Below are 15,377 nucleotides of genomic sequence, written 5' to 3' on the forward strand. Positions count from 1 at the left end.
CAGAGTCAATATTATCTCAGATGGGCACAATAGACTGGAATGAAAAGCTAATATTGAATCAATGCTGTCCCTGTCCGCGCCGCTGCGATGCCACCCTTTGTTGCGCACGCCGCCCCCGGCAAGCTGCTGGCGGCCGGGGCTAAGCGGAGGGCGGCCGCGGTCGGGCCTCTCCGGGTCCACGCCAGGGGTGGGAGGACACTTCGGGCCCAGCGTAGAGGAGGCCTCCGAGGCCCAAGCGGGCTTCGGCTGCTGCGAGTCCCCAGAGGCTCCCTCGGGCCTCACTCGCGGTGTCTCCTCCAGACGCCAGGGGCAGGCCACGAAGCCGAGGGCTCCGCGTGGCCGTGGGAGAAGCGGGGTGCACGGAGCCTTCCCGCGCCCAGACGCCGAGGGGATGCAAACAGGGGAGCCGGGCCTGGTATGGCCAACCTCCAGGATCGAGGGGCCCCAGAATGTGCATGCGGCCGGGGGCGGGGGCAGCTGCGGGGGCCAGAACCAGAGTATTCCTTCGCTGTCCCCTGGGGGCCGGGCCCCCACGAGTTGCAGCAGAGCCGGTCTGTAATTAGGGCCTCCTGGTCCGGCAAAGCTGCGGCTGCTCCCAGAGAGAGTTGCGGTCTTCTCAGGGCCCGCGATGGGGGAGTGGTCGTGGTCAGACCCCCGTGAGCCCCTTCGGAAGGTCCCAGTCCCTGTCCATTCTTCTGTCCCGCAGCTCTCTCCGCGCAGGCGGGGCAGAGCCGGGGAAGAAGACGCTGGACGAGGGGTCTTGGGGCCGCCTCGCTGGCTGCGGTTGGAAGCACTCGTTTTCCCGCCCGCCCGCGCAGGCGCTGCTCTGTGGCCACCAGCAGAGGTTTCCCGGCCGCTGTGAGTCGCCCACGCGAGCGACGTGGGGATACGGGGCGCACGGAGTCTCAGCTGCCGCCACGCAGCGCTTGCCCTGCCCGAGCTTCGGCTCACTGGCAGCGGCGAGGCCACCGACCACCCTCCGCCTTCCAGTCCTAAACTCGGGGCTGGAGACCGCAGGAGCTAAACCAGGAAGAAGAAAGAGGGCAGGGCCTGAGGCCGGGAAGAGCGGGCCCGGAGGTCAACGGTGAGCGGGTGCATACGAGGCAAGAGCCAGAGTGACATTAAGTGGGGCCGCCCGGGCGAACCTTGCGCGTGCACCCCGGCCCACCTGCAGGGCATTCTCCCCTGCCTTTTCTCCTTGGCTTGAGTGCGGGCGGCTGACTCCTGTGGGCGGGGAGGAGAGGGTGGTCTTCCCAGGGCTCCAAGTGGAGTGATCACTGCACCCATGGCCAGGAGGTGGGGGTGCGCGGAGTGATTTTTGTAACTTCCCTGAGCCTCAGTTTTCTCATCTGAAAAGTGGGTATCACGACTGTTTCCCTAACTGACCACACCAGGTTGTGATGTTCACTGAAATCATGGGCTTGAGCACACATACTTTTAAAAAATTGCTAAAACTCGATACAGATGAGAGGAATTGTTAGTTTTCTTGTAAGTCTTGCCCCAATCCTCCCCATGTTTCAAGGAGGGCCGCAGAGTCCAAAATAAAAAACCTCCAGTTTCCTTTTTTTCCTCAGTTGGCTGGATTTCCCCTCCAAGCCCCAGCCCAGCCCCCACGTCCAGAAAATGGGGAAGTATTAAAGGAAGAGACGATTAAGCCCCTGAGAGTGTGGCTCCTGGGACGCCAGCGTTTCAGAAGTAGCATAGGCTCCTAGATGGACGCTGACAAACCCAAGTAGCGCCTTATATTGTCCGGCGAGGACCAGACTCCAAGTTAAAAGGCCGGCCGGGCTATCAGTGGCAGAGAGCAGAGCCTCAAACACGAAAAGCCAGAAAGCGCAGCAGAGGCGTGGAAGGTGCGCCCCGCTTCCGCTCCCCATGCTGGTCCTCTGGGAACTCAGGAGCCGGTGCACGCTCTGGTGGGCTCATAGAGATGTAGCTTTGGGGGCGATGGGAAGGACTTGCCACGCTCCCACCCACCCTCCATCCCGAGAGAGTGCAAGGGAGACGCAACTGTCTTCATCCCTATCCCGGGCTGGCGCCCGAACGAGAGAGTGTACTTCTTCCCTAGCTCCTGCACCACCGTCTGTGTGTACGTCTGTCTGTCCCTCCCAGTCCCTGCTCGGTCCTAGGCTTTCATTTGAAGGCAGCTGAGGGAGAAAGAAACTGGAAACCCCTTTGGTTCTGTTTCCTTGCTTTCAATAATGAATCGAGACAGCGTGTGTGTGGTGAGGGAGTGACGAGTTTCAACGTGATGAAGGAGATAAAACCCGACGGTGGGGTCCTGCCAGTGGCTCCATGCGTCACTGAAACTTTGGGTCTCAAAACGGATAGATCTCCGGAGACGCAGAGGTTCGCGCGGATGTCCAGAGGAGGACAGCGCCCCTGCAGCCACCCGCGGAGCCCAGGGCCAGGGTCAAAACCCTGCCGCAAGGGCTCGGAGCTCCAAGCAGTTATGCTGAGGGCGCCGCTCCCAGGCCGCCTTGCTATGACACGGGTTTCCAGTGAAGCCCAAGCGAATTCCACGGCCCCACATCACCGGAGGAGCCAGGCTGCCCCGGGATGGATGGGGTCCGCGCGCTCCGAGAGGAATGGGCTAGTCAATGTGCGCTGCTAGGAGTGTGTGGTAATCAATCGCCACCCCTGCCAAAACCAAGGACCCCCTGTGTCGGGCGTCTTCAGCCAGCCGCGAGGGGGCGCGGATCTGAGAGAGTCGCACCCCGGGACCGCAGCTCTTCCTACTCCACCCCAGGCAGGGCCCGCGCAGGCCGTCCCAGGCCTGTTCTCTGAACCACCTGGGTTGGGCCGGGAGATATGGGACCTCAGGCATGGAATTTTGGCTGCACAGGTGATCACGGCTTCCTAGTCCTTCTTAGAGCAGAACCTGTCCCACTCCAGCCCACCTCTGCGCCCCCTTCGGAAGGAAGCCTACTGGAGCTGGAATTCCAGCGTGGATGGCGAACTCTCAAGCCAAGAGCTGGAGCTGATGGAGGCAGGAGGGACGCACTTCCAAGCCATCCGGGCTCCTCCGTAGCCAGTGAGCCTCCTTTAACCCCTCCACTGGCCTGGATGACGGCCTAGGCGAGACTTTGGCAGTGTGGAGCGACCCCAGCGCTCCCCCGCCCTCGGGCTCGGGGGTGCGGTGGGTACCGCGCCCGCGCCCGGCCCTCGCCACTAGGCGCCGCTGCGCTCACGCCGATCGGGGCCCCGGGTCGCCGCGCCCGCCTGGCGAGAGGCCTCTGGGGAAGACGCCAGAAAGGGATTTGTCGTAATAATTTTAAAAAAATGTTTTTAGGGCATTAATTATACTTTTCGTTTTCTCACCGCCACCCTGCGCGTTCGGAGAGGCCGGCGTGACTGGGGATCTCAGTAGGTTGGAGGAATTCTTAACGCCCCCGAGGCCTTTCCAACTCGGGACATCGTTCTCGCGCCTCGGGCCGGGAAAGGGCTCGCCCTTCACGGGCGTCGGTGCGGTCCGCGGCGAGCCGCGGGAGCACAGGGCGGGCTCAGCATTCTGGTTCAACGTGAGGACCAGAAACTCGGCGATCAGGGACGTGGCAGAGTGCAGCGGGTAGCTTCGACGGCACAAGGCCATGGCCTAGCAATAACTAAAATGTGATGAACGCTAACAGTGTGCTAAATATGAGCTCACTCACTCTCTCAACAACCGTTAACACATCGCTATTTCCTTTTCACAGATGAGTCAACCGTGGCTTAAGAAGGTGAAAGTCACACAGGTGGTGACCCCAGACAGCTCCCACACACCTATTCTCAGTTGCAGGAGGCCATGCACCCACCCCAGGTACCTCACAGGCCTAGCACGGAGCGCAGCTATAGTGAAGCACTGCCCTTTGCTCCTTTGAAGCCCAGGGGCACCTTGCAGGAAACTCCTAGCAGATGCTTATCAGAGATCCCCAGGAGTCTCCGCCCTTTGACACCAACCAAGGATCCAGGACTCCAGGCCTTGCTCACCCCAAAATCTCCCTAAAAAAGCTCTCAGCTTTTGGGGGAGCACGGAGGAGTGTGGCAGGAGTGTCAGCATTAGCTGATGTTTGTACAGCTATATTGTTCACAGTCTCTGAAACCCAGTAACAAGCCTTGGAGGTGGGTATGTAATAGCAGCATCAAGGACAGGAGCAAACTTTTATTGTAGTTCATTATGTGCCAGACACTGTCTAAGCACTTTACTTTGTTTATCTCATTGAACAAACCCAGAGCAAAGGTACTATATTATTTATTCCCATTTCAGAGAAGAGAAAACCGAGGCACAGAGAAGTTAGGTAACTTGCCCAAGGTCACACAGTTAAGCTGTAAATGCAAGTCTCTCATCTTGGGGGATGGGGGCAGGTGTATTAAAGTATAATTACATATAGTAAAACTCACCCTTTGTAGTATATGGTTCTGTGAGTTTTGAAAAACACATAGAGTCATGTAAATACCACCACAATCAGGAAGTAGGATAGTTCTATCTTTCTCCAAAACAAGCCCACTGCTACTCCCCACTGCCTCCCAGACAGCATTGGCTGTATTTTTACATATGACAAAATGAGGTGGGGAGGTTTCTGTGTTGCCCAAGGTCATTCAGTGACAGATTCGGAATTAGAACGTTTGAATGTGTCTGCTAGTCCAGCTGCCTGAAAAGGTAGATTCCTCAGTCTACAGAGCCCAAGAGGCAGCAGTGGCTTGGGGCACACATAGGGCAGAGGGAGGAAGCCCCTTGCTCTAAGCTGTAGCCTCTGAAATCCCCACATCTCCCACTCCATGCAGGGCTACTTAACCAAACACCCACTCCTTGGGCAGCTAAGGAACAAAGGTGGCTAAATCCACAAATAAAGTTGAGTGGCAGGGCAGCTGCGCCATCTAGGAGCTTAGGGTCCAGTCCAGACCCCAGTGCCCAGTGCCCTGGCACGACTCCACTGGCCAGTCCGGTTAATGAGTTACTATCCTAGTTAATTTCCCTGCACATCGGGGCCAGACCCTGCGAACCTTCCCGGGCTCCTCTGGCCCCGGGAATTAGCATAGATTACCCATGCATGAATTAGCATAGATTACCCAGCTTCTGGGGTTCTGAACTGCCCGACTCACTGGAAACCTGCTTCTCCTTCAAGGGGCTGGAGTGCAGCTCGGGTCTAGCAGCACTTGGAGCAGAGGAACTAGCATATCCTGGTTCCTTCAGGAAGGGGGACACCAGATCTCAGATCCTGCTGCCCCTTTACCCCTGCCTACGTGTTGGCTAGCTAGAGCCCCTGGGACAAACCTGGCCACAGAAGGGCAGTTTATAAAAGGCAGGTGGCCTGCAGAGGATGCCGACTGACTGAAGTGGGACTGTGGAGCACTCTACCCCTCTACTGCAGCCAGATGTCCCTGCCTGGGGCAGAAGGCTGAGGGGTCCCATCTCCAGCCCAACACCGTCCTGGTTAAGGGAATAACGATTGCACCTTAGCGCCCAGGGCTGCAAGTTTTAAAAGAGGGAAGGCACCCATCACCCTTATACATCACAAACCATCTGGGTCTCACCCAATCTCCCAGACAGACTGGATACCTGTTGCCCTAAAGGTCAATGACTTTTATGCCCCCATCCAAGATCACTAAGGGTGGAGTTTCAGTGGCTCCAGTTTGCAACCTCTGAGTCTCAGGCTGAGTTTGGAGGGTCTGGCCTGAGGGCACTGCCAGAATCTGGCCCTCCAGTCCTCCTTCTGAAGTTTGCATGAAAGGTGCACTCTCCTGCTTGCCAGGATTCAGGATGCACAGTCTGCCTAAGCTGAGTGTTTGTTTCCAGCCTCAAAAACCCCAGGGCGGACCTCTAGCTCCACCCTAAGCTTACTGGCTGGGCACAGCCAAAATACCTCCCCCCTCTGCCATGTCTTCAGGCTCCCTGCTGGCCTAGCTGGGGTTAGAGGAGAGGCCTCTAACCCCACAGCCTAATTGAGAGAGGGATTTCCAAACTGTAGACAATATTTTGGGGGACAGTGGTCCAGGCCCAAGGGAGGTGCATCTTTAAGTGCACCCCTACCCCAAGGGCTGGATCCAAAGCCCAGAATCTTTGGGCCTGGAAAAAGGGGAGGAGGAGAAAGCAAAGCCACCTGGAACTGACAGAGGGACAATACTGGGCTAGGACCCCAGCCCAGAACTTCGAAGCCTAAGGGAAAGGCAGGTGTCTCCCACTGTGAGGGCAAAGCTGAGGCGCACACCTGTCTCATGTGTGAAGATGTGTATGTGTGTTCCCCGGGAAGGTGTGGGGTGGGGGCAACAAAGATGATCTCTGCCAGTTCCTCACGAATCTGTCTGGTGCCCTGACAACCCCGGAAAACACTGCTCCCAACTCCTGTCTTGCCTGGTTTCCCAAAAGAGGTTTTTGGACACTTGCCCCAACACAACATTATATCTGGAATAAAGGAGTAATTGACACAAACATAAATATACACCAGATGAAACCAAGGGAGGAAGCAGGTAGCTTGTCCTGAGACCTGTCCCCTCAACTATGCATCTGGTGGCAGTGCAGCCTGGCTCACGGTGGACTTCACTCTTCTCCTCCCATTCCCATCGGCTTCCCAGGTTTCACGGCAACCTAGTCACCAAACACAGGCATTTCTGCGTTCTTAGGAGAAATGACAGGGGCCTGGGAGTAATAGTTTTAAACGACGCTAGAATTTTTTTTTATCATTAATTGTAAACGTGCAAAATACCTGCTGGTACTTCACTTTAGAAGAATGTAATTGGCAAAAAGAAAAAAAGGAAAAAAGAGGCGGCTGATGAATAGATAATAGATCTTTAACCACCAATAAACAGAGAGCAGCGCCAGCAGCCTGGGGATGTGATCATAATTATGCCGCCGCGCGAGCCAATGGGGACGAGGGAACTCGGTCCTAAAATCATCCCAAAACCGAAGGCGAGCTCGAAAATGCGGACACGGCCTGGGACCGGAGATGCGATCCGTAGTCGTTAGTTGCACTGGGTTTGCACAGCAACCACCCCCCCCCCAACCCCGGGACAACAGATGGCATAATAATAATAGAAATAATAATAATAAAATAATATCATCTATAATAATAATAACATTGACTACACTGACAAAAATAATTACGACGGAACCTTAATAGTACAGTAGCACCATATCGGGCTCTCCCCTGACCTTGGACTGCCGGTCCCAGATATTCCAGAAGGAATTGTTTTGGGGAAGGAGGTGAGCACCCTCCCAGACAGAAAACGCTAGAGACCGTGGGGCGAGAGAGGGAGAGAGTTGGAAGCCCACTGCTCCGGCGGGGTCGGCAGCTCCCGGTCTCAACTCGCAAACGAACGAGCCGGGTCAAGAATCGCGAACGCACCGACCCTGGGACCTCGAGGCTAAGCGTGGTTGATGGGGTGGGAGGACCCCGTACCCCTCACTCCAGGATCCCTCCTGGCCTAGGAAACCGCTGGGAGTTTTGCTAAGTGTGGGGACTGGTAAAACCGAACGGCGCCTTTAGCCCGGGAAGCAGCCCCCGCCCGCTTACCCTCGCGGTGCTCTTGGGGCGATCCCAGTTCTCCCGACGCGGGGCCGCGTAAGGCAGCAGCGGCGGAGCGCTAGGCTAGAGGAATCTGTCTGTCCGTCTGTCCTACCAGCTTGGGCGAGGCAGGCTGGGGATTCAGGGGGCCGCAGCGGAGGCGGCGCCGGCCAGGGACTCTGCAGGGACCGGGGTGCCCCGGAGGGAGTGGTGCTGGTGGAGGAGGAGGCGGTGGCTGAGGGGGAGTAGGTGGGGAAAGAGGAGGAGGAAGAAGAAGAGGAGGAGGAAGAAGAGGAGGAGGAGGAGAAGAAACTGGAGGAAGAGGAGGAGGCGAAGGAGGAGGAGAAGCCGCAGCGGGCGCCGCAGGAGCGAGTGAGCTGGGAGCGAGGGGCGAAGGCGCGGAGAAGCCCGGCCGCCCGGTGGGCGGCAGAAGGCTCAGCCGAGGCGGCGGCGCCGACTCCGTTCCACTCTCGGCCCGGATCCAGGCCTCCGGGTTCCCAGGCGCTCACCTCCCTCTGACGCACTTTAAAGAGTCTCCCCCCTTCCACCTCAGGGCGAGTAATAGCGACCAATCATCAAGCCATTTACCAGGCTTCGGAGGAAGCTGTTTATGTGATCCCCGCACTAATTAGGCTCATGAACTAACAAATCGTTTGCACAACTTGTGAAGAAGCGAACACTTCCATGGATTGTCCTTGGACTTAGGGCGCCCTGCCCGCCTTTTGCAGAGGAGAAAAAACTTTTTTTTTTTTGCCTCCCCCGAGAACTTTCCCCCCTTCTCCTCCCTGCCTCTAACTCCGATCCCCCCACGCCATCTCGCCAAAAAAAAAAAAAAAAAAAAAAAAAAAAGAAAAAAAGAAAAAAAAAAAAAGAAAAAAAATTACCCCAATCCACGCCTGCAAATTCTTCTGGAAGAATTTTCCCCCCTCGCTTCAGGTTGGGCGCGTTTGGTGCAAGATTCTCGGGATCCTCGGCTTTGCCTCTCCCTCTCCCTCCCCCCTCCTTTCCTTTTTCCTTTCCTTTCCTTTCTTTCTTCCTTTCCTTCCCCCCACCCCCACCCCCACCCCAAACAAACGAGTCCCCAATTCTCGTCCGTCCTCGCCGCGGGCAGCGGGCGGCGGAGGCAGCGTGCGGCGGTCGCCAGGAGCTGGGAGCCCAGGGCGCCCGCTCCTCGGCGCAGCATGTTCCAGCCGGCGCCCAAGCGCTGCTTCACCATCGAGTCGCTGGTGGCCAAGGACAGTCCCCTGCCCGCCTCGCGCTCCGAGGACCCCATCCGTCCCGCGGCACTCAGCTACGCTAACTCCAGCCCCATAAATCCGTTCCTCAACGGCTTCCACTCGGCCGCCGCCGCCGCCGCCGGTAGGGGCGTCTACTCCAACCCGGACTTGGTGTTCGCCGAGGCGGTCTCGCACCCGCCCAACCCCGCCGTGCCAGTGCACCCGGTGCCGCCGCCGCACGCCCTGGCCGCCCACCCCCTACCCTCCTCGCACTCGCCACACCCCCTATTCGCCTCGCAGCAGCGGGATCCGTCCACCTTCTACCCCTGGCTCATCCACCGCTACCGATATCTGGGTCATCGCTTCCAAGGTACGTGCCACGTCGCGGAACTGCAGCGCGCCGCTCCCGCCGCATCCTTCACTGCCCCCGGCCTGCTCCGGGTGGGCGCTTGGCAAGGCCTGGGCGGAGGTTCCTCCGGCTCGCGGGCCAGCGCGCCCTGCTGGGAAACTAGGGGGCGCGGGGCCGGGCGTGGTGTCGATCCCCAGTCTCCGAAGCTACGACTGGTTTGGAGTGATGGCCTGCGGGCCGCTTGACCCTTTGGGAAGGGGTGCGAACGGAGAAGTTGTCCCCCAGTGCGCTCGAATCAGAGCAGGCTGGGCTGTGCGTGCCCGGCGCCGCGGAGCCCAGAGTCCGCGGGATCCCCAGGCTCCTGGTACCCTCGGCAATGCCCCCAACCGTCCTGGCTCCGAGGGGCGCGGACAGGACTCGGCCGCCAGGCTTGCTTTCGACTGCGTTCGACCCTGTTCACCACCCACTTTGCGCCCCTTCAGTCCAGACCCGTGGCTTCTTAGTCTTCCACCCTCTTCTGGAGGCGAGAGGATCCTCGCGCCCCGGGAGAAAAGTATGGGGTTTGTTTTTTCTTTCCTGCTTTTCGGAGGCCTGGGGAGGGGCGGGAACCCGTGCGGGAGGAAAGCTCCAGGGCTCGGCGCTCTCGCCGCGACCTGCTTAATTGGGGCGCCGAGCAGCCACAGCGGGAAGGCAGGTTCGGTCTGGTTTTTGTTTTTCTTTCTTTCTTAAAAAAAAAAAAAAAAAAAAAAAAAGAACCTGGTCAGGAAACGGTCTTAGAGGGAAATATCTGTTCGTGTGTTTTCATTTCTTGCGATATTTTTTATTTGTTTGTTTTTCTCTGGGTACGGGGTGGGAGGAGGAGAGTTAAAACTTCAGAAAAAGGAGTAATTAGTTTACGGATCAGAGTCAGTAAAAGACCTACCTCCGGCGGCAGCCGATCAATACTCCGCGGCTTGTCCATTCATTAACCCATTGCGTTCCTGCCGGAGCCTAGAATCGGGTAGATGTCACCCCCCTCCCCATATTTTAAAAAATCAAACCAAAGGAAAAAAACCCCAAAAAGCCTTTTACCCTTAATCCCGAACTGGATTTGCCTGCATCCTGCCTGGACTGTCGGCTTGTTTTTCTTTGTTTGGGTTTTCGGTGAATCGATTTCCTATCCTAATGAGTGAACCCAAAACTCTGAGGCTTTGCTTGAAAAGTTTAGGGCTGCCCTTCCTCATTCGCTATCAGTCATGCTCATGGTCCCCTCACCAGACCCGGAGCCACTGGGATCTTCCTGCGTTACAGACTGTCCTGGCGGTGTCTGCAAGTCGGTAACCCCCTGGGTTTCGATCCCTTCGCTCGCGTTTCTCTTCTAGTTCTCGGGAGCCGGGAGCCCCGGAGCCCAGTTCGCGAGAGGCAGCAGCGGCTGTAGCCAAGCACACCCGCCGGCCAGATTTCTGTCCCGATCGGGCTTCAACGACTCGCCCCGCCTCTATACTTTTCCGGAGGGGTAATAAAACAAATAATTTAAAAATAAATCTCCAAGAAAACTCTGGAGAGCAGCCCGCCGCCTTTCCACCGTGGGTCAAAGTTCCCCGAGAGGTTAGAAAGAAGAGAAAGTAGTTTCTTCGGGTTGTGGGCGCCAATACCCTGGCCAGGCTCTGCGGCTCCCTCCCCTGCCTCCAGCGCCCGGCGAGGAGGTGGCTAGGCCCGCGGCGCCAGGGCGGCTGCCGAGCCGGCCGAGGTCAGGAGCCTGGGGACTGAGCTCCGCTGCGACAGCGGCTGGTTGGGTGCCGCACCGGTGGAGACCCGGCGTTCCGGGCCGGGCAGCTGAGCAGGCGTTCCCTTCGTGAGCCCTTGGGAGGACCACCGGCCCCCGCAGGTCGAGCGGCGCGGCTATGCGAAGGCCCTGAGCGCGGTGCCGGGCCAGCCCGGCTCGGGAGAAGTGCGCGGCTCGGGTCAGAGCAGCCCCCCTAATGGGATTTCTGCTGTGCTCCCCGCAGGGAACGACACTAGCCCCGAGAGTTTCCTTTTGCACAACGCGCTGGCCCGAAAGCCCAAGCGGATCCGAACCGCCTTCTCCCCGTCCCAGCTTCTAAGGCTGGAACACGCCTTTGAGAAGAATCACTACGTGGTGGGCGCCGAAAGGAAGCAGCTGGCACACAGCCTCAGCCTCACGGAAACTCAGGTGACTGCGGCCCGGGCGCGAGGAACCCATCTAGGCGTGCGCCCCCTCCCCAAAGCTGGCTCCCAAGCACACCCATGAGCACCGAGCTCTGTGAGGGCCTTCCGCACAGGTCCTGGTAGCTGGTTCCACGCCTGGGCTCGGGATGTATGTCTCAAGGTGCTGGCTTTTTTGGGCTCCAGAAAGGGGCTGTAAGTGCCAATCTGCCCCAGGTTCTGGGGAAACGCGCAGAGTTGTTTCTCTGTCCAGTTGGGCATGTCCTGGCTAAGACATCCCTGCATTTCTAGTGAGACTTTTGATGAGAGTGTGAAGACCCTGCTGGGGTCCAGGAAGAGGGAGAGCACAATGGGGTTTCTGGGTGTTTGGAGTTGGAGGCTGGTAAGGACAGGATGTGGGTTAAAGATGAGTTCTGAGCGACTGTGAGCCCACGGCTCACACCGTCGGCTCCAGTGACTTCCCTGAAGGAGATGGGCAATGGGAAGGTAGAGGGCAAGCGTCCTGTGTGTACCCTATATCAGAGAAGTAAAGTTGAGAGGCTGCAGAGAGGGTCTGCCTCAGGGCACAGGCCTTCTGCACAGCAGGGTCCCTGGGCGGGCCTGGCTTGGGTTTATACTAGGGTGGGGAGGGGGTTTAGGACTACAGTAGGCGCTACTGTACACGGAGCCGCAGGGCGGGGTCAAAGTTCCCAGCAAACAGTAACGTTTTTTTTGGGCAGATTAAGTTGTAACACTTTTCCTGGGCAGCGCAGAAAGGTCGAGGCTTTTGTTTTAAAACATGTTCTCCACCCCAAAACCGAGGAGGGCCTGGCGGGTTTGTGCGGAGCCCGGCACAAGGCGCGGCCCGGCTGATTTCTCCTGGACGGCCGAGGCGGCGGTGGTCTTTGTCCGCCTCGCTGCCCACGCTGCCTGGAGTCTTTGTGTGCGTGTCAAGCCCCGAGCGCACCGACGCGCGCCTTGGGCCAGCGCCGGGGAGAAATGAACCGTCCTCCCCCTCAATTAGCAAACTCAAAGCAAATTAAATTCAGCCTTGTTCCCGCTCAGCTTTTTCATGGAGCACTTTGGGCGACTGTGGCTTTCCGGGAGAGCAAGACGGACCGGCCTGCGGCCTCAAAGGAGGGAATGGAATGGATCCCAGGGGTCCAGGGACTGGCACTGGGCTGTGGGGTACTGTTATCCAGATAGGATAGGAGTTGTGGGGGGAGGGTATCAGAGGTGCAGTCACTGCCATCTCCCTTACCTGTACCCCACTGCTGGGAAGATTGGACTGTGTTACTGTCTGGTGGCTAAATGAGGACCCACGACTCAGCTTTCCTAGGGGGCCGTGGGATGGCAGCCGACTCCCACCTCATTGCTCCTGAGACCTCTCACAGCCGCTCTGGTGAGGCCGGGCCTCCAGCCCCACCCTGGTGGGAAGTGATGGGACTGGGGTCCGAGGTTGTGTGACCAGCAGCCTGTTCCGGGGCTGTTTAGAAGGAGGGAAGAGGGGGCTTGCTGTCACCTCCCCTTCTCTTAGTTTCTCTCTTACTTTCCGTGTAACCCACGGTCTTTCAGAAGCTTTCAGTTTTGAACTCATTTTCCTAGCTATAAAGGTACAGCTGGGTTGGTCTGGAGGCCTACACACTCCATGTCCCTCCTGGCCTCCTCCAGCCGCATCCCCTTCCTGCTCACCTGTGAGAGTCCCCCGCACGGAGGATGCAGCTCAGGCAAACCCTGATCGCCTACCCAGGGCCCCCGCCACGAAGAGGAGACGCTATATTTAGGAAACGCCGCCCAGACCAGCAGAAAATAGAAAGCACATTGGGCCCTGAGGGAAGCTGCAGCAGCGGCGGACTGAGGTCTCTCTTGCACTCGCTTGCTGGAGGGAGTTAGGGACATGTCTCTTTTTCTTTTAATCACTTATTATTTTTGTAGGGGCTTCCCATGCTTTGCAAGGCTTTGCTCTCAGCGGGATATAGATGCCCTCTGCAGGGCCAGGAGAGATGGGGCTCAGTGCACTCCGGGCCACAGGGCCCTGGGGAAAGGCTCTTCAGGAAGCCTCAGAAGGGCAGGGAGCTGGGCTTCTTTTCCACCACGCACTAGGGGCCCTGCTCCCTGAGGGCAGGCCTTGGGGAGGCTGGACCTTAGGACTTGCATCTCGGGGGCTGGGTCTTTGCTGAGTCTGGAACTGGAGTCTGGGCTGGGTGAAATGATCAGGCACTTGATAGAAGGGTGCTCTGAAAGAACTAACGCACCCCATCTGCCTCTCACCCGCAGGTAAAAGTATGGTTTCAGAACCGAAGAACAAAGTTCAAAAGGCAGAAGCTGGAGGAAGAAGGCTCAGATTCGCAACAAAAGAAAAAAGGGACGCACCATATTAACCGGTGGAGAATCGCCACCAAGCAGGCGAGTCCGGAGGAAATAGACGTGACCTCAGATGATTAAAAACATAAACCTAACCCCACAGAAACGGACAACATGGAGCAAAAGAGACAGGGAGAGGTGGAGAAGGAAAAAACCCTACAAAACAAAAACAAACCGCATACACGTTCACCGAGAAAGGGAGAGGGAATCGGAGGGAGCAGCGGAATGCGGCGAAGACTCTGGACAGCGAGGGCACAGGGTCCCAAACCGAGGCCGCGCCAAGATGGCAGAGGATGGAGGCTCCTTCATCAACAAGCGACCCTCGTCTAAAGAGGCAGCTGAGTGAGAGAGACAGAGAGAAGGAGAAAGAGGGAGGGAGAGAGAGAAAGAGAGAGAAAGAGAGAGAGAGAGAGAGAGAGAAAGCTGAACGTGCACTCTGACAAGGGGAGCTGTCAATCAAACACCAAACCGGGGAGACAAGATGATTGGCAGGTATTCCGTTTATCACAGTCCACTTAAAAAATGATGATGATGATAAAAACCACGACCCAACCAGGCACAGGACTTTTTTTTTTTTTTTTGCACTTCGCTGTGTTTCCCCCCCATCTTTAAAAATAATTAGTAATAAAAAACGAAAATTCCATATCTAGCCCCATCCCACACCTGTTTCAAATCCTTGAAATGCATGTAGCAGTTGTTGGGCGAATGGTGTTTAAAGACCGAAAATGAATTGTAATTTGCTTTTCCTTTTAAAGACAGGTTCTGTGTGCTTTTTATTTTGATTTTTTTTTCCCAAGAAATGTGCAGTCTGTAAACACTTTTTGATACCTTCTGATGTCAAAGTGATTGTGCAAGCTAAATGAAGTAGGCTCAGCGATAGTGGTCCTCTTACAGAGAAACGGGGAGCAGGACGACGGGGGGGCTGGGGGTGGCGGGGGAGGGTGCCCACAAAAAGAGTCAGGACTTGTACTGGGAAAAAAAAACCCTAAATTAATTATATTTCTTGGACATTCCCTTTCCTAACATCCTGAGGCTTAAGACCCTGATGCAAACTTCTCCTTTCAGTGGTTGGAGAAATTGGCCGAGTTCAACCATTCACTGCAATGCCTATTCCAAACTTTAAATCTATCTGTTGCAAAACCTGAAGGACTGTAGTTAGCGGGGATGATGTTAAGTGTGGCCAAGCACACGGCAGCAAGTTTTCAAGCACTGAGTTTCTATTCCAAGATCATAGACTTACTAAAGAGAGTGACAAATGCTTCCTTAATGTCTTCTATACCAGAATGTAAATATTTTTGTGTTTTGTGTTAATTTGTTAGAATTCTAACACACTATATACTTCCAAGAAGTATGTCAATGTCAATATTTTGTCAATAAAGATTTATCAATATGCCCTCAGAGTAGTCGTCTTGGGAAATTGAAGTGGATCTTTAAAAATGTATCTCAGTAATTTGAGTGTGGTCCTTCCCCAACTAGGCTCAAGAAACCCAGGCTCCTCACCCACAAAAGGGCCAGATTGATGGATTCTCAGGCATTTTAAAGAAAGATGAGGGTGGAGAAGGGAGAAGATTAGGAAAACTTAAGTCCTTCAGAAAAGGGATGGGAGAAAAGTTTTTCAACCAGACCTTTGCCCATTGTATGCCCTCCTGAGGGAGTTTATTTAGTTTGAACTTCAGGTTAAAATGCTTACTTCTCTTAACCTCTGGTTATTAAAAAAACTGGACATATAGTTACACATTGAGGACTACTCTCCCAAAATATTGGGGAAAACATGTAGCAGAATCTTGCAACTTCTAAACTTTCTGACTTCAAACCCCAAAG

General features: G+C 56.1%; 1 protein-coding gene across 2 annotated transcripts; it reads left to right on the forward strand.

Moving 5' to 3' along the window:
* The first annotated feature begins 8,051 nt into the window (after positions 1–8,051).
* On the forward strand, positions 8,052–14,949 carry EMX2 (empty spiracles homeobox 2). 2 transcript variants are annotated; one of them, XM_001152098.8, is made up of 3 exons: positions 8,052–9,068; positions 11,036–11,220; positions 13,470–14,949. In XM_001152098.8, the coding sequence occupies exons 1-3, from the start codon at positions 8,663–8,665 to the stop codon at positions 13,635–13,637; spliced, it is 759 nt and encodes a 252-aa protein (XP_001152098.1). In that variant the 5' UTR covers positions 8,052–8,662; the 3' UTR covers positions 13,638–14,949. The 2 variants fall into 2 exon arrangements, with proteins under 2 accessions (XP_001152098.1, XP_003312833.1); XM_003312785.7 differs by lacking the exon at positions 11,036–11,220 and having other exon boundaries at positions 8,574–9,068; positions 13,470–13,666.
* Positions 14,950–15,377: the final 428 nt, after the last annotated feature.

Source organism: Pan troglodytes, chromosome 8 (assembly GCF_028858775.2).
Source record: "Pan troglodytes isolate AG18354 chromosome 8, NHGRI_mPanTro3-v2.0_pri, whole genome shotgun sequence".
Classification (NCBI taxonomy): domain Eukaryota; kingdom Metazoa; phylum Chordata; class Mammalia; order Primates; family Hominidae; genus Pan; species Pan troglodytes.